A 22,741-nucleotide genomic window follows, 5' to 3' on the forward strand; every position below is an offset into this window, starting at 1 on the left:
TGCATACCTGTTGAGGTGCTGCTGCAGCCGGTCCAGCCGTTGCTCCACCTCTCCGTAGGTGAGGTCTGCGTCGCCATCGTCCCTTCCAGCTGGCGTGGCGTGGCTCGGAGAAGACTCGTCCTCCGAGTACGTCCACTCGTCTGCAAGGAGACAGACAACAAGATTCATTTGATTGTATTTATTTCACATTCTAATGAATAATCATTTCTAAGTTTATTTGAACTTTTGTTGGCAGAAAATTATTCTTTATTTTACTGTATTTTTTAGTTGATTTATTTTGTATTATGAGTAATAATTATAAGTATTTACTTTTGTTGGCAAAAAGTATCATTACTGTTGTTGGTAGAAAAAGAGTCTTTTATTTTACCATATTTATTTTTGTATAATTTCTTTCATATAACTAATAATTTCTTTCATATAACTAATAATATTTTTTGTTTTACTTTTGTTGGCATTAAAATATTCTTTATTTTATTGTATTTTATTATTGCATTTTTTAATACTTTTTTCTACTTTTGTTGGCACAAAAATATTTATTTTTCTATATTTTTATTTTACTTATTTCACATAAGTAATAACTTATAATGTTTATTTGTACTTTAGTTGGCAGAAAAATATTTATTTTACTAGATTTTCATTTTAATTTTTTCGTTATAATTAATAATGTGTATTCTTATTAAATCTTTATTTTACTATATTTGTATTTAATTTATTTCATATAATTAATAATTTGTTTATTTTTACTTTTGTTGGCAGACAAATGTTATTTGACTGCATTTTTATTTAATTTTATTTCATATTACAATGAATAACTTGTTTTACTTTTGTTGGCAGAAAAATATTCTTTGACCGTATTTGTTTCGATTTTATTTAGATTGTAAATTGTAATTAATAATTTGGTTTTTTTAAACACTTTAGTTGGCAGAAAGTATTCTTTTACTGTATTTTTATTTTATTTATTTCATATAAATAATAAAGTATATATAAAATATTACATTATTATATATATAATATTCCATTTATTATATACTTTCTGTAATTGTATTTTGTTTCTCATCATATTATTGATTTGATTTGACAATTAATAAAATAATAAGAAAAGGAATATTGAAATGACGCCGCTGCCGTCCTCACCTTTTGAGCGGTTGTGCGCGCTGTCGAGCCCGAAGCCCGAGCGACGGTCCCAAAGCGGCGGGTGGCCCAGCGCGCCGGAACACAACGGATTCTGCTCGTCTTCCTCCTCCCTGCTCACCCCCGCCGCCTCTTCCTCCTTGGCGCCGGGGCTGGCTGTGGGCTCCTCCTGTTGGCCGCCTGGCGGAACAACGCAAGGAATGCAAAAGCAATCATCTCACCGAGTAACCGCCGCGTGGCCAATTGGTTATTTTTCCAAAACAAAACATACTCGTGAAAGACTCCGTCCTGCGTGAGGCTCTCTTCCTCTGACTCACGACGGCGTCCGTGGAAGACGAACCTTGCCCGTGTGGTGGTGGTGATGATGATGATGATGTCTGTTCATGGCACACAAATGAAACGCATTCTTAGAACAGTCCTCCTCCTCAAATGTAAGCTATATTACAGAAAATCACCACTAGAATGTACAGCATACACAGTATACACTGAAAACAATACGTACTAAGATGGAAGATACGTATATTACTGAAAACAAACAAAACAATACGTACTAACATGTAAAATAACCAAAATTAGATGTCGTAAAATGTAGGATATATTACTGAAAATACCCACTAAAATGTAGGATATATTACTGAAAATACCCACTAAAATGTAGGACATATTACTGAAAATACCCACTAAAATGTAGGACATATTACTGAAAATACCCACTAAAATGTAGGATATATTACTGAAAATACCCACTAAAATGTAGGACATATTACTGAAAATACCCACTAAAATGTAGGATATATTACTGAAAATACCCACTAAAATGTAGGACATACTACTGAAAATACCCACTAAAATGTAGGATATATTACTGAAAATACCCACTAAAATGTAGGATATATTACTGAAAATACCCACTAAAATGTAGGACATATTACTGAAAATACCCACTAAAATGTAGGATATATTACTGAAAATACCCACTAAAATGTAGGACATATTACTGAAAATACCCACTAAAATGTAGGATATATTACTGAAAATACCCACTAAAATGTAGGATATACTACTGAAAATACCCACTAAAATGTAGGATATATTACTGAAAATACCCACTAAAATGTAGGATATATTACTGAAAATACCCACTAAAATGTAGGATATATTACTGAAAATACCCACTAAAATGTAGGATATATTACTGAAAATACCCACTAAAATGTAGGATATATTACTGAAAATACCCACTAAAATGTAGGATATATTACTGAAAATACCCACTAAAATGTAGGCTATATTACTGAAAATACCCACTAAAATGTAGGATATATTACTGAAAATACCCACTAAAATGTAGGATATATTACTGAAAATACCCACTAAAATGTAGGATATATTACTGAAAATACCCACTAAAATGTAGGACATATTACTGAAAATACCCACTAAAATGTAGGACATATTACTGAAAATACCCACTAAAATGTAGGATATATTACTGAAAATACCCACTAAAATGTAGGATATATTACTGAAAATACCCACTAAAATGTAGGATATATTACTGAAAATACCCACTAAAATGTAGGATATATTACTGAAAATACCCACTAAAATGTAGGATATACTACTGAAAATACCCACTAAAATGTAGGATATATTACTGAAAATACCCACTAAAATGTAGGATATATTACTGAAAATACCCACTAAAATGTAGGATATACTACTGAAAATACCCACTAAAATGTAGGACATATTACTGAAAATACCCACTAAAATGTAGGATATATTACTGAAAATACCCACTAAAATGTAGGATATATTACTGAAAATACCCACTAAAATGTAGGATATATTACTGAAAATACCCACTAAAATGTAGGATATACTACTGAAAATACCCACTAAAATGTAGGATATATTACTGAAAATACCCACTAAAATGTAGGATATATTACTGAAAATACCCACTAAAATGTAGGACATATTACTGAAAATACCCACTAAAATGTAGGATATATTACTGAAAATACCCACTAAAATGTAGGATATATTACTGAAAATACCCACTAAAATGTAGGATATACTACTGAAAATACCCACTAAAATGTAGGATATATTACTGAAAATACCCACTAAAATGTAGGATATACTACTGAAAATACCCACTAAAATGTAGGATATATTACTGAAAATACCCACTAAAATGTAGGATATATTACTGAAAATACCCACTAAAATGTAGGATATACTACTGAAAATACCCACTAAAATGTAGGATATATTACTGAAAATACCCACTAAAATGTAGGATATATTACTAAAAATACCCACTAAAATGTAGGATATATTACTGAAAATACCCACTAAAATGTAGGCTATATTACTGAAAATACCCACTAAAATGTAGGATATATTACTGAAAATACCCACTAAAATGTAGGATATATTACTGAAAATACCCACTAAAATGTAGGACATATTACTGAAAATACCCACTAAAATGTAGGACATATTACTGAAAATACCCACTAAAATGTAGGATATACTACTGAAAATACCCACTAAAATGTAGGACATATTACTGAAAATACCCACTAAAATGTAGGCTATATTACTGAAAATACCCACTAAAATGTAGGACATATTACTGAAAATACCCACTAAAATGTAGGATATACTACTGAAAATACCCACTAAAATGTAGGATATACTACTGAAAATACCCACTAAAATGTAGGATATATTACTGAAAATACCCACTAAAATGTAGGATATATTACTGAAAATACCCACTAAAATGTAGGATATATTACTGAAAATACCCACTAAAATGTAGGATATACTACTGAAAATACCCACTAAAATGTAGGATATATTACTGAAAATACCCACTAAAATGTAGGATATACTACTGAAAATACCCACTAAAATGTAGGATATATTACTGAAAATACCCACTAAAATGTAGGATATATTACTGAAAATACCCACTAAAATGTAGGACATATTACTGAAAATACCCACTAAAATGTAGGATATATTACTGAAAATACCCACTAAAATGTAGGCTATATTACTGAAAATACCCACTAAAATGTAGGATATATTACTGAAAATACCCACTAAAATGTAGGCTATATTACTGAAAATACCCACTAAAATGTAGGACATATTACTGAAAATACCCACTAAAATGTAGGATATACTACTGAAAATACCCACTAAAATGTAGGATATATTACTGAAAATACCCACTAAAATGTAGGATATATTACTGAAAATACCCACTAAAATGTAGGATATATTACTGAAAATACCCACTAAAATGTAGGACATATTACTGAAAATACCCACTAAAATGTAGGATATATTACTGAAAATACCCACTAAAATGTAGGATATATTACTGAAAATACCCACTAAAATGTAGGCTATATTACTGAAAATACCCACTAAAATGTAGGATATATTACTGAAAATACCCACTAAAATGTAGGACATATTACTGAAAATACCCACTAAAATGTAGGACATATTACTGAAAATACCCACTAAAATGTAGGATATACTACTGAAAATACCCACTAAAATGTAGGACATATTACTGAAAATACCCACTAAAATGTAGGCTATATTACTGAAAATACCCACTAAAATGTAGGATATACTACTGAAAATACCCACTAAAATGTAGGATATATTACTGAAAATACCCACTAAAATGTAGGCTATATTACTGAAAATACCCACTAAAATGTAGGACATATTACTGAAAATACCCACTAAAATGTAGGATATACTACTGAAAATACCCACTAAAATGTAGGATATATTACTGAAAATACCCACTAAAATGTAGGATATACTACTGAAAATACCCACTAAAATGTAGGATATATTACTGAAAATACCCACTAAAATGTAGGATATACTACTGAAAATACCCACTAAAATGTAGGATATATTACTGAAAATACCCACTAAAATGTAGGACATATTACTGAAAATACCCACTAAAATGTAGGATATATTACTGAAAATACCCACTAAAATGTAGGATATATTACTGAAAATACCCACTAAAATGTAGGATATATTACTGAAAATACCCACTAAAATGTAGGATATACTACTGAAAATACCCACTAAAATGTAGGATATATTACTGAAAATACCCACTAAAATGTAGGATATACTACTGAAAATACCCACTAAAATGTAGGATATATTACTGAAAATACCCACTAAAATGTAGGATATATTACTGAAAATACCCACTAAAATGTAGGACATATTACTGAAAATACCCACTAAAATGTAGGATATATTACTGAAAATACCCACTAAAATGTAGGCTATATTACTGAAAATACCCACTAAAATGTAGGATATATTACTGAAAATACCCACTAAAATGTAGGATATATTACTGAAAATACCCACTAAAATGTAGGACATATTACTGAAAATACCCACTAAAATGTAGGATATATTACTGAAAATACCCACTAAAATGTAGGACATATTACTGAAAATACCCACTAAAATGTAGGACATATTACTGAAAATACCCACTAAAATGTAGGATATACTACTGAAAATACCCACTAAAATGTAGGATATATTACTGAAAATACCCACTAAAATGTAGGATATATTACTGAAAATACCCACTAAAATGTAGGATATATTACTGAAAATACCCACTAAAATGTAGGATATACTACTGAAAATACCCACTAAAATGTAGGATATATTACTGAAAATACCCACTAAAATGTAGGATATACTACTGAAAATACCCACTAAAATGTAGGATATATTACTGAAAATACCCACTAAAATGTAGGATATACTACTGAAAATACCCACTAAAATGTAGGACATATTACTGAAAATACCCACTAAAATGTAGGATATACTACTGAAAATACCCACTAAAATGTAGGACATATTACTGAAAATACCCACTAAAATGTAGGATATATTACTGAAAATACCCACTAAAATGTAGGATATATTACTGAAAATACCCACTAAAATGTAGGCTATATTACTGAAAATACCCACTAAAATGTAGGACATATTACTGAAAATACCCACTAAAATGTAGGATATATTACTGAAAATACCCACTAAAATGTAGGATATACTACTGAAAATACCCACTAAAATGTAGGATATACTACTGAAAATACCCACTAAAATGTAGGACATATTACTGAAAATACCCACTAAAATGTAGGATATATTACTGAAAATACCCACTAAAATGTAGGATATATTACTGAAAATACCCACTAAAATGTAGGACATATTACTGAAAATACCCACTAAAATGTAGGATATATTACTGAAAATACCCACTAAAATGTAGGATATACTACTGAAAATACCCACTAAAATGTAGGACATATTACTGAAAATACCCACTAAAATGTAGGATATATTACTGAAAATACCCACTAAAATGTAGGACATATTACTGAAAATACCCACTAAAATGTAGGACATATTACTGAAAATACCCACTAGAATGTAGGATATATTACTGAAAATACCCACTAAAATGTAGGACATATTACTGAAAATACCCACTAAAATGTAGGACATATTACTGAAAATACTAAAATCTAGAATATATAACTCTCTATATTACATGACTATATTACATGTAGTAAAATGTAAGCTATACAAGTGAAAATATGCATATTCTAAATCCACGTGAGTGAAAACAAGTGAAATTGCCGAGTGCTCGCGTAATAAAGTGTTGTTACTGCATGTCTTGACGGGGGCTGATCAACCTTGGCATTTTCATGGCGCAGGTCAAAGGTGAGTTCCAGGTTGGCGAGGAAATGGTCAGCAAATTCCGGGTACATGTCCAGAACCTCCAAGACCTGGTCCCGCCGGATGGTGTGCAGGTCGCAGTAGCTCAGCACTCGCACGTCAACGCGTGATTTCCCGGCCTTGGCGCACACACGGATCATCTCACCAAAGATGTCGTTCTTGCCTTCAGAGAGAGCGAGAGATTCCTGACTTGTCACCCACTGCCACGCAAAGGGACTCACCCAAGATGGCGACCACCACGTCGTCTTTGAGGATCTCGATGGAGCCGCAGGTGATGAAATAAAGCGTGTCCAGCACGTCCCCGCTGTGGACCAGCGTGTCTCCCGGGGGCGCGTGCGTGGTCTTGAACCTCACAGCCAGCGCCCGAAGGCAACCTTTGGAGGCGCCCTGGAACGCCTTACAGCCCTGCAGGAGGTTCTTGTTCAGGTGGAGGCTGATGTCCGCCTGGAGGCACTCGGGGAAGCCCTTCAGGACCTGCAGCGCCACATCATCATCATCATCATCCAAAAATACAATAAAACAAAACCAAAATAACATACTTAAAAAACCTAACAAACAAAATCAACTAAAAATAAATACATGAATAATAACAAAAATAAAACCCAATAAAATAAAAATAGAATTCATTTAACTAATAAAATAAATAAAGTAAAAATAAATTAACACATTTAAAAAAGTTTATAGTACAAATAAATGAATAACATAATAAAATAGTACACCCAAATGAATAGACTAAAAATAACAAAAAAGTTACATAAAATGTGATTAACGAATAAAATCATAATTAAAAAATGTTGTAAAAAATGAGTTCAGTCCAAGACTGCCATTTAGTAAATACTTACCCTTTCAACAAATATTACAATAAACTACTGAAATATTTCAAAGAATCAAATCATTTTAAAAATATAATTGACGAACAAAAATTGTACAAAAATCAAATGTAAAAAAGCAATAAAAAATACCAGCAAGTAACATCATACAATAATTGAAAAATTTAATAAAATACATTTAATACAAATGTAATAAAATAAAATAATACAATAATAAAAATAAAAAAAAAACACCAAGTATTTTAATTTACAAAGACAGCTGGCAATTCAGTCTAAGACTGACTTTATTATATACTTACCCTTTAAGAAATATAATAATAAACTACTAAAATATTTAATAAGTCAAAAAAAATAATACAATTGGTCATAACTAAAATAAAAAAAATAGAAAACAAATTACAATAATAAAATAAAATACAACAATAAAGTATTTTATTGTTTTAGTATTTTATTACAACAAAAAAAATACTGCCTTCAGATTTGCAGTATGTTTTCGATTTTTGGAACAAATTAATGACAATCAAAAATTTGTTTACAAATAAATAAATAAATAAACAAAATGAAAAATTCCTTTTAAAAAATGTATAAAATTAATAATAATAATAACTTTAAAAAAGAATGAAATAAAAATTCCATCAATAAAATAAAATAACAAGGTTCCACTGTATGTCTTATGTATGAATACATTATTTTTGTTAAATCATTTTATTATTTTTAATTGAGTTTTTATCATTTGTTCTTTTAATATTATTTAAGTATTTTTCGCAGAGGAGTGAATGGGTTGGGTTTTCTGAAAAAAAAACAAAACCTACCTATTTTTGGAAAAGAAAAGCACAAATGGGCTGTACTTTCCACAAATATATATATGAATATATTTGATTTTTATATTATATTTGCTTATTTATATATTTTATTGCATATTTATTTATTTATTTATTTATTTATTTATTTATTTATTTATATATATATATATATATATATATATATATATATATATATATATATATATATATATATATATATATATATATATATTTTCATATATATATTTCCAGTACTGTCCAAACATGTGTGCTAGTATTCTACTGCAGTACTTGTATGCGGTGGAAGATGACATGAAGGAGTAGCCTTGTTGGTAAGTAGTACACATGTACCTCCTGCTCTTACCAGAGGGGGCGCCATGGTTCCGTTTGGCACGAGGCAGACATGGAAAAGACAAAGTTCAGTAAGCAACGTGCTGAGAAGGAATATGGAGGTCAGAATGTGCTCCATGCTCATGGATGACATCTGCTGCATATTCACATCGCTTCTCTTTTTTGGGAAGGAGATTCAATGTTTTTTTTTTAAATGGAACATAAAAACCTGCAAACTACAACCAGGTCATTTTTACAATCAATAAAATCTTATATAAATAAAATGACAACTTGTCATAACGTGGCCGTTTTCATCTTCTACCATTTTTCAACATTTTTCTCGTACAATTCCTCATTCATCATCATTCATCTTGTAAAACTGCAATCGTTTCTTGTAAAATGCACATTTTTTCTTAATATTCTGAGTTTAGATTTGTAAAATTGCAGTATTTTCTCAACAAAAAAACGCACCGATGTTGCAAATGTGTTCTCAGCATATGACAACAGCTGTCTTCTCAATTCAGATTTTTTTTCTTCTATTCCGACTTGTAAAATTGCAGTGTTTTCTCGTGGAAATATTATTTTGTTCACGTAAAACAGATTTTCTTTTAAAATTCTCACTTTTCTCATAATATTGTCATTGTGGTTCTCAGAGTATGAGCACTTTCATCTTTTTTTTGCAATTATTTCATTTTTTTTAAATGTAATATTCCAATTTCACACTTGGAACATTTTTTCAGAGAACGTATTTTCTCATAAAATTTAGACTTTTCTCATAATATCACAATCGTATTTTCAGAAAATGACAACTTTCATCTTGTAAAATTGGAATCATTTCTTGTAAATTTCTGACTTTTTTTCCATAATATTCCTTGTTTTATACTCATAAAATTGTGGTATTTTCTCATAAAAATGAGACCTTTTTTTTTACAATGTCACAACTGCATTCAGTTCGGAAAATTGCCATAATTTAAGATTTTTCCTGAACACGTACGATTTTATAAAATGTGGTGCTACATTTTATTTTTCCCACATAAAAGTTATTTTCTCATAAATTTCAGACTTTTCTCATAACACCACAATCGTGTTCTCAGAATATCACAACTTTCATCTTTATTTGCAACAATTTCTTGTAAAATTTGGATTTTTTTCACAATATTCCTGATTTTGACTCGTAAAATTGTAGTATTTTCTCATAAAAAATACTTTTTTTTCCCACATAGAACTTTTTGTCTTGTAAATTCAGACTTTTCTTATCATATTACAATTGCATTCGCAGAGTAGGACAACTTTCATCTTGTAAAATTGCAATCATTTCCTGTAAAATCCCGATTTTTCCGTAATATTCAGGTTTTATACATTTATAACATACATTTTTTCCCCTTATTTTCTCTTAAAATTTGGACTTTTCCTATAATATTACCATCGTATTCTCAGGATATGACAACTTTCAGCTTGTAAAATTGCAATCATTTATTGTAAAATTTGGACTTGGTTTGTAAATTCAGATTTTATTGCTGTATTTTCTCATTTTCTCATAAAATTCCGACTTTTCCTGTGATATTACAATCGCATTGTCAGACTATGGCAACCCTCATCCCGTAAAAATTGCCATCATTTCTTGCAAAATACATTTTTTTCCCGGAATATTTCTGATAATATCCTCGTAAAATTGCAGCGTTTTCTCAAGAACGTGATGACTTTTTCACATAAAACTTATGTTCTCGTAAAAGTCATACATCTGTCATAACGTCGCAATCGTATTCTCAGAACATAACTGGAATTTCAGTCAAATTCTAATGATTTCCTGTAAAAATTCAGATTTGTTGCGTAAATTCTTTCAGTGTTTTCTCACACAATTCAGACTTTGTTCATAATATCGCAATTGACAACGTTCATCTCGTAAAATTGCCGTCATTTCTTGTGAAATTTGCAGTGTTTTCTCGTGAACGTGATGACTTTTTCACGTAAAACTTATTTCCTCGTAGAATTCAGACGTTTTTCATAATATCACAATTGTATTGCTAGAATATCTCTTTTGCAGTCATTTCTTGTAAGAGTCAGATTTTTTTCGTAACATTCCGATTTTTATACTCGTGAGATTGTGGTATTTTATCATAAAAACGATTACTTATTCTCGTAAAATTGCGACTTTCATCTTGTAAAATTATTATTATGAATACTATGTCCTCACATGAAGGCATTTTCAAGTTTTTCTTCATTTTTCTTATAATTTTTGTACTTTTTTTTCTCATATTCCGACTTTGTTCAGCTAACATTGCAATATCTTCCTCACACAATATTACTTTTTCGTGTAAAATGACAACTTTTTCCCTACAATTCCCCCAAAGAAATAACGTATCATAGTTGACACCATGTGGGAAATCAGCACACGGATCGTTCCGTACCGAAAAATCCGATTTCGGAAACATGCACCGTTACGCCCCGAGTAAATACATAAATACATTTGCAATTGTGGATTTTTTTCAGTGCCCTCCCCTCATACCATATTCACGTCGGTGCCGTTGGTGTACGTCCAGGCGTGCTGAAAGTACTCCTCCAGTCGTTGCCTCAGCGGGTTCGGGATCTGGTGGAAGCGGATGAACTCTTTGACGCGGAGCATCTGGATGTGGTAGCGGGCCGTGCCGGAATACAACCTCTGGATGATGGCCGACACGTTCCCGAAGATGCTGGCGTACATGAGAGCTGAGAGACAAAAACAGAGTCAAGTGAGGGTTCTTGGACGACGTGTAGCAGCAGGTGAGCGCTCTCTGTTGCGAACCAAAACAGCAGCACCTAACATGACATTCGGGGTCAAGATAAAAGTAAGCCCACGTATGCCCATTTTCTTTTTAATCCCTTGTGCTTACTGTGAGCAAACATGAACATTTTGAAAGCATTACTTCAAGAGCGTTCCAAGGACTTTTTGCTGTTACTCACATCCAATGAGCATGACACAGATGGAAAAGATCTTCTCAGAGTTGGTGTTGGGGGAGATATTGCCAAAGCCCACACTGGTCAGACTGCTGAAGGTGAAGTAGAGGGCAGTGACATACTTGTCTTTGATGGACGGCCCTGAGCTCGGGTCGCTGTAGTTGTACGCTTTCCCTAGGGTGGAAAACCGCAGAATGACCGAGCGCTCAAAGGCGAAGGTTCACGTAACAAATACAAGCGTCACCTATGGACATGCCCAAGTTGTCCAGCCAGCCAATCTTGTGCTCCAAGTAAGGTTTCTCCACATTCCCGATGGCATACCAGATGCACGCCAGCCAGTGAGCGATGAGGGCAAAGATACACATGAGCAGCACCAGCACGGCGGCGCCGTACTCGGAGTAGCGGTCCAGCTTGCGTGCAACTCGTACCAGTCGCAGGAGGCGGGCCGTCTTTAGTAGGCCAATCAGGGTGGTGGTCTGAGATGCAACACAAGGACAAAACACGTTTTATTTTAGTCCTGTCCCTTTAGGAAAGTACTCCTCTCCACCACCTTGGGCCAGATCAAGGAGCTGACCTCAACATAGTTGACTGGAGCAGCCTACAGCAGGGGTGTCCAAACATTCCAGTGGGGGCCACACAGTGCAAAATGAAAGGATTTAAGAAAAAAGTGCATCTCAGCTTTGTCAAATACGTGAAAAAGCCTATGATGGCGATCAACTTCACACGTTGCCTCCATTTTTTGCTGTTTTTTTTTTACATTTTGCTAATATTTCAGCTAGTACATTTTCTCCTTGTGATATTCTGACTTTATGACCAAAATAGTTTGACATTATTCCCATAATAACATTTTCCCCAACCTAATTTTCCAATATTTTCCAATATATTTCGTTTTGTTTGTTCCTCATAATATTACCACTTTCAAGAAAATGTTATTTTTTTATCTCATAATTCAAATCTATGCTACTAAAATTATTTTTCCTCATAATATTTAGTTCTCCAAAAATGTTGACTTTTGCTCCTCGTTAGCAATATTATGACTTTATTCTTCTAAAATTACGCCCCCCCCCCCATTTCTGCTTCTGTTTTTTTTCTTACATTTCCAATTATTTCAACTTTCTTATTACATCATCTTTGTAAAATTTCTTCTGGTAATATTATGATTTTATTCCCATAATATTTTGATTATATTCCCATAATATTATCACTTTTTCCTCAATCTAATTTTCCAAAAATGACAACTTTATTTTGCTTGTTTCTCCTAATTTTACAACTTTCAAGAAAATGTTGTTTTTCTAACATTTCACCTCCAAGCTACTTTATTCCTCCTAATATTACGACTTTGTTCTCCAAAAAAGTGACTTTTTTCCTCGTTGGAAGACAACCTTTTTCACTTCTGACTTTATTCCTCCATTTCTGCTCTTTTCCCAACTATTTCAACTTCTTTTCCTTGTAATGTGACTTTCTTCCCATAATATTCCAACTTTTCCCCCAGTTTCCCAAAAATGACAACTTTATTTTGTTTTGTTACTCATAATTTTACCACTTAAAAATACATTTTCCCTTCAACATTTCAACTTTATGCTACTGACATTTGTATTTCTCCTCATAATATTACAGCATTATTCTTAAAAATTACAACTTTCTTTTGCTAGATCACAATTTTTTTCTCTTAATATTTTGACTTTGTTCTTGTAAAATTACTGAAGATTTTTCCAATTTTTGCTGCCGCTGCTGCTGTTTTAGGTTTTCTTGTTAAATGATATTTTTAGAATGCGCCGCTGGCCAATAAAAAACAGCCGGAAGCCCCAAATGGCCCCCTGGCCGCACTTTGGACACCCCTGGACTACAAGATCAGATCAAGAAGCTTTAGAAAAAAAGAAGACGACGAACCGCCTTTTCTATTGCCATCAAATACTTATTTACCTCCAATACTAACTCCTTCATAGTCTTTTTATTTATTGCATTTATTACACGTTCATGAAGAAAACAGCAACATAAAGACGGTCATGTTTTCAGTGAATTTGAAGAAAAAGAACATCTTTTCGGGAGACGGTTTCCAGGCAACCCCGGCACACAAGATTAGGTTTAAAAATAGACTGTTTCTGCACCGACCAAATCGCCCTACTGACGTCTAAAACTGTCTTGAAAATGTTCTATCCTGACTCCTGACCAAAATGTTAAGACTAGTTGAATGTACAATTTGCACTGTTGGATCTTAAGGAGTGAGACAAAAAACATTTTCAGTAAGCAATTCACTGCAAAGAAGCATTCAAGTGAAAGTTTAAGACCGTAGCTTAAAAACCAACAACCCTAAAATAGAAATAAAATGTTGAAAAAAGGAGTGAGTAATGAGTAGCTGTTCCATTCTTGTTCATGAGCTGAAAATAGGTTTGGGCATGCTTGATGCCAGTGTTTCCAGGAGGCTAGTGGGAATGTTGCCTCTGGTGGTGAAGATGGCTTCACGGAGGGCATCCACTGTCTGGAACTGATGTCCATTTTTGTAAACTTCCCTTGCCGTCCATCCCCAAATGTTCTCCATTGGATTTAGATGAGGGGAACACGCAGGATGGTCCAAAAGAGTGAGCTTATTCCTCTTTGAAATGCAGCGTTGTCCTGTTGAAAAAGTCAGTCATTACCACACAGATGAGGGGCTTCAGTCATGAGGGATGCCCCCTGCAACATCTCCACAGCCAGCTTCCGTTTGACACTCCTGCACAACCTGAAGCTCCATTGTTCCATTGAAGGATGCTGATGGCGGCCCCGCCACTGTGCCGTGTGCAAAACATCTCAGGTGGGATCTCCTTGTCATGCCAGCAACATTGGAAGCCATCAGGACCGTCAAGGGAGAACAAAACTTTCTTCCACCTTTCAATGTCTCATGTTTGGTGCTCTCCTGCAAATTCCAAACCTTGAAGGAGATGAGGCCTTTGAAGAGCTTTTTTCTTCTTAAAAGCCTTCTCTGGCAAATTGAACTGCACTCGGCACCAGCAACAACCTTCATTTGGGCCGAGGATGGTCCCGTGTCTTGACGGACAGCCAATGAGATCCTCTGGCTCATGGGGGTCTACCACCTGACTTTTTTGTTCCGTGAGCTTCAGGATGTTTGAGGATTTGTCAAATGAGAGTCTAATCCCACCGCGTTCAAAGACAGTGTGAAGACCTGACACTAAATCACATTCAATACACTTTTTTACCAACATTTGCCTTTTAAAGGCTGGAGTCTTCCACTTTTGATCAGATGACAAACAGCCTATTTCACTTTCATGCTTCTTTGTAATAAATTGCTTTTTTGTCTCACTCCCATTTCTTCTCTTTTTGTATCTTGAAGTTCTACTTAGAACCTCCTTATGATCCAACAGTGCAAAATTCTGGTATCAGTCAATATGACAAGGACACGCAGCGTCTCGCAGCATGGCTGGTATGACACAGGAAGCGTACCTGCTCGTGTCACGCTGGCTACGAGCGCACGGCCTTTGGAAATGTTGCTGTTAAATCCAGCTGATAAACGACACACAGTAGCTTCAAGTTTTTGTCAAGTGAGATGATTTGTCTTAGCAGGGTGTTAGTGCTTGTTGCTTTTTCTGTTTTATCTGTCGGGTTTTTTTTTTGTGCCTAATTTTCTACATTATTAACTTTTAAATGAACAATTGAATGGCGAGCGATGTCGCCAGCCCACGTCTGACTGACTAATGAACAATCCCCTGGAGGAATGGCCAGCAGCGGACTGCCGATTGAAGAGCTGACGCTTGTACCCGATAAGGTGCCGCAAACAGGTGCGTCTCTAGCGACGGCTGTGCACACAAAAAAGATATATTGTTGGTTAAAGATGGCTTAAAAGGCCAGAAAATGGAGTGGAAACTGCAGCAGCTCTCTCAAACACAAATCTTTTTCCAAAAAGTCAATTTTTTTTCTCTTGTCAGAAATGGTTCTGAGTTTTTTAAGAGGAGGAACAAATGTATTTCTTTGTGCGACAGACTTACGAAGTGTTTAGCGCCTCACCTCGTCTGACCCGGCACCAAAGATGAGCAGGTCAAAGGGTATGGCGGCCACCATGTCGATGAGGAACCAGCCTTTAAAGTAGTGGATGGCTAACTTGCCCGGTTGGCTCACCACCTCCTCGTTGATGTTGACGTACGTGGTCCTGAAGTTGATGAGGATGTCTACGATGAACATGATGTCCACAATCAGGTCCACCACGTTGAGAGGCGAGCAGGAGTAACCGCATTCCTGTCTCCTCTGCTCCTCGATGTCGTTGAGGAGGAAGGCGGCGGAGTAGGGCGTAAAAATGGCCGTGTAGATGACCAGCAGCAGGATGAGCCAGTCCCACACGGCTTTGAAGGGGCTGTAGTGCAGGATGGTGAACTTGTCGATCCTCTGGGTTTGGAGCTTGTACTCGGGCAGCACATCGGCGCCCAGCGAGAGAACCTGGTGACAGACGATTACTGTATGATCGTGTGTTTTAGGCCTGTTGCGTTCCTTGTACAGCGGCTGCGGCAGGAAGACGCCGGACTTCTAAGACTTTGTACGCCTCCAGTATCTTTCCTCATTTCTTAAATAGACGCTTTCATGTTTTTTCCTACTTTACTTTTACCCCCGGGGGGTCCAAACGTTTCCCAGCAAGGGCCACATGGCGAAAAATTATTTCCCACTTTCATCTTTTGCTAAGATATGCTATCACTCTTTTTTCCCCATTTTTGCTGTTGTTTTTGTTTTATTTTCCAAATATGCCAACTTTCTCTTTGTACATTTTCTCCTCGTAATATTATGACTTCATTCAGACAATATTTGGACTTCATTCCCATAATATTTGGACTTTTTCTCCAAGAAATTACAACTTTCTTTTGTTTTGTTTGCTTGTCATAATATTACAAGTGTAAAAAATGTGATTATTTCTTGACTATTTCTAGTCAATGCTCATTATATTACGAGTTTAATGTTTGGACTTTATTCTCGTAAAATTACAGCAGTTTTTTTCATGTCTGCTGGGTTTTTATTGCAACTTTCTTCTTGTAAATTTTCTTTTTGTAATATTTTGACTTTATTCCCATCATATATTTTTCCAAAAATTCTGGATTTGGATTCTCCAAAAATTACAACTTCATGTTTTGTTTCTTATATTACACCTTAAAAAAATGTCCTTTTTCTTTTAATATTTCAACTTTATGCTACCAAAATGACGTTATTTGTCCTCATAATATAATAGTTTATTCTCGTAAAAATTGGTACTTTTTTTCTCATTTGAGTACACATTTTTTTTTTTACATTTTCCCACTATTGCAACTTTATTCTTATAAATTTTCTTCTCAAAATATTTTGAGCTTATTCCCATCATATTATATTTCCCCCGCCCCAACCTAATTTTCCAAAAATTACAACTTCATTTATGTTTTGTTTATCATAATATGACTTAAAAAAACGTTTTTCCTTTAATATTTCAACTTTATGCTACTAAAATGATGTTATTTGTCCTCATGATATTACAAGATTATTCTTGTAAAATTGCAACTTATTTCTCATTCGAAAATAGATTTTTCTCTTAATATTTGTACTTTATTCTCATAAAATTACAGCACAATTTCCCATTTCTGCTGGGTTTTTTGAAACGTTTTCCTGTTAAATTATATGTTTAGAATGTTCCATCACGGGTTAATAAAATAACAGCCGCAGGCTGCAAATGGCCCCCGGGGCCGCACTTGGGACACCCCTGCTTTTACCTTCATATTTCCTTAAAAATTACCTTAAAAATTGTCTATCTTGCTTTGCTTGGTTTCCTTTTTTCAGTATAACCTCAGTGACTTTATGTGTGACGGTACAGTTCTCGTTTTCATTTTCACTTGGTGCTTTAACACACTGGGAACTATTTTATCAAATTTCCCCAACAGGAAGTTACCAAGCATGCCTTGCAGGTTATAAATGAAGCCCCTTTCCCCTTGCAGAGCAACAATATGAGGTTAAAAAAATGGTGGTTTAGTGTTGTTTTGATACCCGCACAGTACCTGTGGTGCAGTTACATTGCGTGCTCCACGTGTGTTGCTTTTGGTTGCACCGTGAGCGAGGGAGGCATTTGGTTTGATGACTTCCTGTTGATGTTAAGTACAGTAGACACGGTTTTGGCCACACAAAAGCGTACCTGCGTGACTTTATCGGTGACGTTATGCGTACGGTCTTTGACCTTCGGCGCAATGATGGTCTTCTCAGACGACGACGGCGGAGAGGGGCACTTCCTCTCGTTGCCGGCTTCCGTGAAGTTGAGCGTGATGAGGGGAATCCTGTTGATGGTGCTGTACTTGTTGAGGTTGGAGTCGGAGGTAGAGCCCAGCAGACTGGATTTGATCCGCCTGAGCGGCCCTGGAAGAGGTAAGAACGGGCGAACGTCAGGCCACACGTCCCGTGCGCGCCGAGTCACATGACAACACGGACCCATACAACATGTGCGCACACTCACTGAAGCAGCTGCAGTCAAACATTAAGACACTCCATGAAAAAGCCTATTATTACTGCAACTTTGCTTGTTGTGCTTTTTTTCCCCCCATTTTCGCAGTTTTTAATTTTTTTTTTACAAATATTTCAACTTTCTTACGTAATCTATGTACATTTTCTTCTCATAATATTTTGACTTTATTTCTATCATATTATAAGTTTTATAATAAAATTTAATTACAACTTTGTTTTGTTTGTTTCTCATAATATAAGGACTTTTTTTGTACGTATTTTTGTCTTTAATATTTCAACTTTTTGCTACTAAAATGACATTATTTTTCCTCATAATATTATGGATTTATTCTCGTAAAATTGTGATTTTTCTCTCGTAATATTTCGACTTTATTCTCGTAAAATTACAACTGTTTTTTCTATTCTATTTTTGCTTTTTTTGTTAATTTTCCAACGTTTTAATTTTCTTCTTGTTAATTTTTTTTTTTACCGTAATTATGACTTTATTTTCATAATAATTGAACTTTTTTCACCAACCTAATTAAAAAAAAAAAATTACTTACTTTTGTTTGTTTTCCCATAATAGAAGGACTTGAAAAAAACCACCATATTTTTTCTTTAATATTTCATCTTTTTGCTACTAAAATGACTTTATTTTTCCACATAATATTACCAGTTTATTCTTGTAAAATTGCGACTTTTCTTCTCGTTAGAATATGATTTTTCTCACGTAATATTTTCTGTCATTATGACTTTATTTTTCATAATATTTGGACATTTTTTAAATTTTTCCCATAATATTAAAACTTTTCCCCTGGGGTAATTTTCCAAAAATTACAACTTTTGTTTTGTTTGTTTCTCATAACATTCCAACTTTTAAAACAACTTTAAATATTTCAACTCCAGGCTGCTAAAATGACATTATTTATCCTCATAATGTTACAAGTTTATTCTCGTAAAATTGCGTACATTTTTTTGCCTATATATTTTTATCCTTTTTGTTTAATTACAGCTGTTTTTTTCCATTTCTGCTGTATTTTTTTATAGTTCAACTGTATGCTACTAAAATGACATTATTTTTCCTCATAATATTGCAAGTTTATTCTCGTAAAATGGCGATTTTTTTTCTACTTAGAATACAACTTTTTTCCCGTAATATTTGGACTTTTTTTCTCGTAAAATTACAACTGTTTTTCCCATTTGTGCTGTTTTTTTTTTATTGTCCAACTATTTCAACTTTTTTCTTGTAAATTTTCTTCCCGTAAAATAAGTTTATTCCCAGAATATTTTGACTTTGTTCACTGCTTGGTTTCTATAATTTTATCATTGCTTTAATAACAAACACTTTTTTGCTTCCAATGACAACTTTATGCCACTAAAATTACGTTATTTTTCCTCACAATATAATGATGTTATTCTTGTCAAATTCCGAGTCTCTCAGCTTTTTTCTCTTAATATTTTGACTTTATTCTTGTAAAATTATGCCTGACTTTTCAATTTTTGGTGTGTTTTTTGGTTTTCTTGTGAAATGATGCTTTTAGAATGAGCAACGGGCCACAAATGGCCCCCACACTGCACTTTGGGCAGCCCTGATTTAGTCCTGTATGGGAGTGGTTCTCAACTGGTGGGCCGGGACCCAAAGGTGGGTCATTAATCCGTTCTGAGTGGGTCGCAAACAGGAAGCAATATTTTCTCTTCCTCCAAAATGCACTTATGGACATAAAATTCTGTGTATTCGTGTTTCAAAGGCAATTAAAAAAAAAATACGTTTGCTTGGTTTGATTTAAATAAAAGTAGGAAAAATACATTAAAAATACATGAAAAATAAATCAATATAAAAATGACTAATGAAAGTGTAAAAAAAATAAATTAATTGAAAGTGTAAAAAATAAAAATAAATTGAAATAAAAATGTGTAAAAAAAATAAAAACAAATAAAAATGAAAAACATTACTTTATTAAAAGTGTCAAAAAAAATTCTAAATAAATAAAAATTTAAAATGGCTTAAGTGTAAAAAAAAACTATTAAAATAAAAATTACACTCAACATGTAAAAAAAACAGTTAAATTAAATTAAATAATACAAATAAATTAAAATGAAAAATGTAGTAATTAAAAACATGACAAAATTAAAAATAAATTTAAATAAAAACGGCTTAAATAAAAGTGTAAAAAATAATATAAAAATTTTTTTAAATGACAAAACTGTAAAAAATACAAATAAAGAAATTTTAAAATGACTTAAAAATGAAAAAAATATTAAAAATAAACAAAAAATGACAAATAAAAGTGTAAAAAAAAAAATTAAAATAAAAATGACTTCAACACATAAAATAAATAAATAAGTAAGTATTAAAAATAATTAAAATAAATAATGGTTAGGAGACCTAAGACTTAAATAAGTGTAAAACATAATAATACATAAAAATGACTTAAATAAAAGTGCAAAAAATAATAAAAATAAATTTTAATGAAAATGACTTCAACATGTAAAAAAATGTAAAAATTACTTGATTGAAAACTTACTTGATTGAAAGTGTAAAAAAAATCCTTGAAATAAATAAAAATAAAAATGACTTAAATAAGGAGTGTAAAAAAATAATACAAATAAAAAAAAAACTGTATAAAAACTATAAAAACACACCAAAACGCATCAATTTCTTCAGTAAAAGTGACTTAATGACAATTGGAGAATGTGGGGTCCGGGGTCCCAGTTTGAGACCATTTGAGAACCCCTGCTTTGTGGCAAAGGACAGTAGCATTTGAAAGATTGCAGATACATGCCACTGTAAGAACACATCATCTTGAAGGAAAAGGAGCTTAAGCCATACCGCCAGCCATCCAGGAGCGCGACACTAGCAAGCCAGGAAAGAGAAGAAGGGAAAAGCAACGTTATGGAGAGCAACATTCAAGTCAAAAGTCAAACCAGTCCAGTTTTCCAACATCCACAAGTCAGTTTGACGAGCGAACCACAATCCCGCCAAAAAGGTCAGATTGGTGGGAACATACTCACAAATCCGACGTTGAAGGACTCTCTGGGAGAGAGAAAGAGTGCTGCTGATTTGGAATATTTCAGGTCAGCCCTGTAATCCCTCATCACCTTGTGTGAACTACAAAATGTAATCTACCGGCATGGAAACGGGTTTTGTTCCGTTCCATTCGAGTGTAAAGAGCTCTCAGAATATATGGACAAAGATGAAGACAAAATGACAAAGTCCTTCGATGTGGAACCAATCAGTTTGCACTGAATCGATATTATTCATCTTCTACAGATTGAGCATGTCCCGTTACTTTCGTCCATATAGTCTTGAAAAGAAGTATTTGATCGGCTCTTGTGAGCTGACCCCCTTCCAACAGGGGTGTCCAAACCTTTTCCACCGAGGGCCACAAACTGAAAAAACATTACACGTGAGATTTAGTTCAAGAAAAAAGTGCATGTGGAAAAGCTGAAAAATCGACTTCGCTCTGTGCTCTTGTTTGGAACATTTTACGAATGTTTCAACTTTCTTCTTAAATAATCTACATGCGTTTTCTTTTCGTACTATCATGACTTTATTCCCATAATATTGTAACTTTTTCCCTATTCCCATAATATTTCAGCTTTATTCTCATATTATAATTTTTCCCCAACCTAATTAAAAAAAATGACAGCTTCATTTTGCTTTGTTTCTCCTGATATTACCTCTCAAAAAACACCAAACATCTTTTTCCTATAGTAGTTCACGTCTATGCTTCTAAAACGATATTTTTCCACACATGACATCGTTATTCGTATAAAATGACTTTTTCTCGTTAGGATATGACTCTTTTCTCTTAATATTTTGACTTTATTCTCGTACAATTACTGCAGATTTTTCCATTTCAACTGTTTTTTTTTTTTTAATTTCCCAACTATTTCAGCTATCTTCTTGTCAATTTTCTTATTATTCCCATAATATTATAATTTTTCCCCCAAACTAATTTTCCACAAAACGAAACATAATTGATTTGTTTGTTTGTCATAATTTTACGGCTTTTGAAAAAAACTATGTGAATGTTTTTTCTTTAATAGTTCAGCTTCATGCTATGAAAATGATGTTATTTTTCCTCATGATATTGCAACGTTATTCCTGTAAAATTACCACTTTTTCCTCATTAGAATACAACTTTTTTCTCTTAATATTTGGAATTTATTCTCGTAAAATTACTGCAAATGTTTCCATTTCTGATGGGTTGTTTTTTTTTCAAATATTTCAACTTTCTTTTTTCCCAACCTAATTTCCCAAAATATACAACATAATTCATCATTTTTGTTTGTTTCTCATAATGTTACAGCTTTTAAAAAAGGCCTTTTTTAATGCTCAATTCATTGGTACTAAAATGATGTAATAATATTACAATGTTCAATTTTGTAAAATGACTTTCTCATTAGAATATAACTTTTCTCTTTTAATAT

General features: G+C 33.3%; 1 protein-coding gene across 6 annotated transcripts in view; it reads right to left on the bottom strand.

Annotated features, from left to right (window-relative positions):
- The window catches only part of LOC129173125 (potassium voltage-gated channel subfamily H member 7-like), a 40,655-nt gene that overhangs the window by 1,942 nt on the left and 15,972 nt on the right, over window positions 1-22,741 (bottom strand). For 2 of the 6 annotated variants that reach the window (XM_054763764.1, XM_054763849.1), the window contains 12 exons: window positions 21,138-21,161; window positions 18,006-18,223; window positions 15,875-16,300; window positions 12,120-12,351; window positions 11,882-12,049; window positions 11,448-11,647; window positions 8,903-8,965; window positions 7,200-7,452; window positions 6,936-7,141; window positions 1,403-1,508; window positions 1,135-1,311; window positions 8-140 (listed from right to left, as the gene is read on the bottom strand). In XM_054763764.1, coding sequence (XP_054619739.1) covers window positions 8-140; window positions 1,135-1,311; window positions 1,403-1,508; window positions 6,936-7,141; window positions 7,200-7,452; window positions 8,903-8,965; window positions 11,448-11,647; window positions 11,882-12,049; window positions 12,120-12,351; window positions 15,875-16,300; window positions 18,006-18,223; window positions 21,138-21,161 — 2,206 coding nt within the window. The remainder of the gene's footprint in view (window positions 1-7; window positions 141-1,134; window positions 1,312-1,402; window positions 1,509-6,935; window positions 7,142-7,199; window positions 7,453-8,902; window positions 8,966-11,447; window positions 11,648-11,881; window positions 12,050-12,119; window positions 12,352-15,874; window positions 16,301-18,005; window positions 18,224-21,137; window positions 21,162-22,741) is intronic. The other 4 variants (XM_054763931.1, XM_054764010.1, XM_054764094.1 and 1 more) reach the window with 4 other exon arrangements.

This window comes from Dunckerocampus dactyliophorus, chromosome 1 (genome assembly GCF_027744805.1).
Source record: "Dunckerocampus dactyliophorus isolate RoL2022-P2 chromosome 1, RoL_Ddac_1.1, whole genome shotgun sequence".
In the NCBI taxonomy this organism is placed as follows: Eukaryota; Metazoa; Chordata; class Actinopteri; order Syngnathiformes; family Syngnathidae; genus Dunckerocampus; species Dunckerocampus dactyliophorus.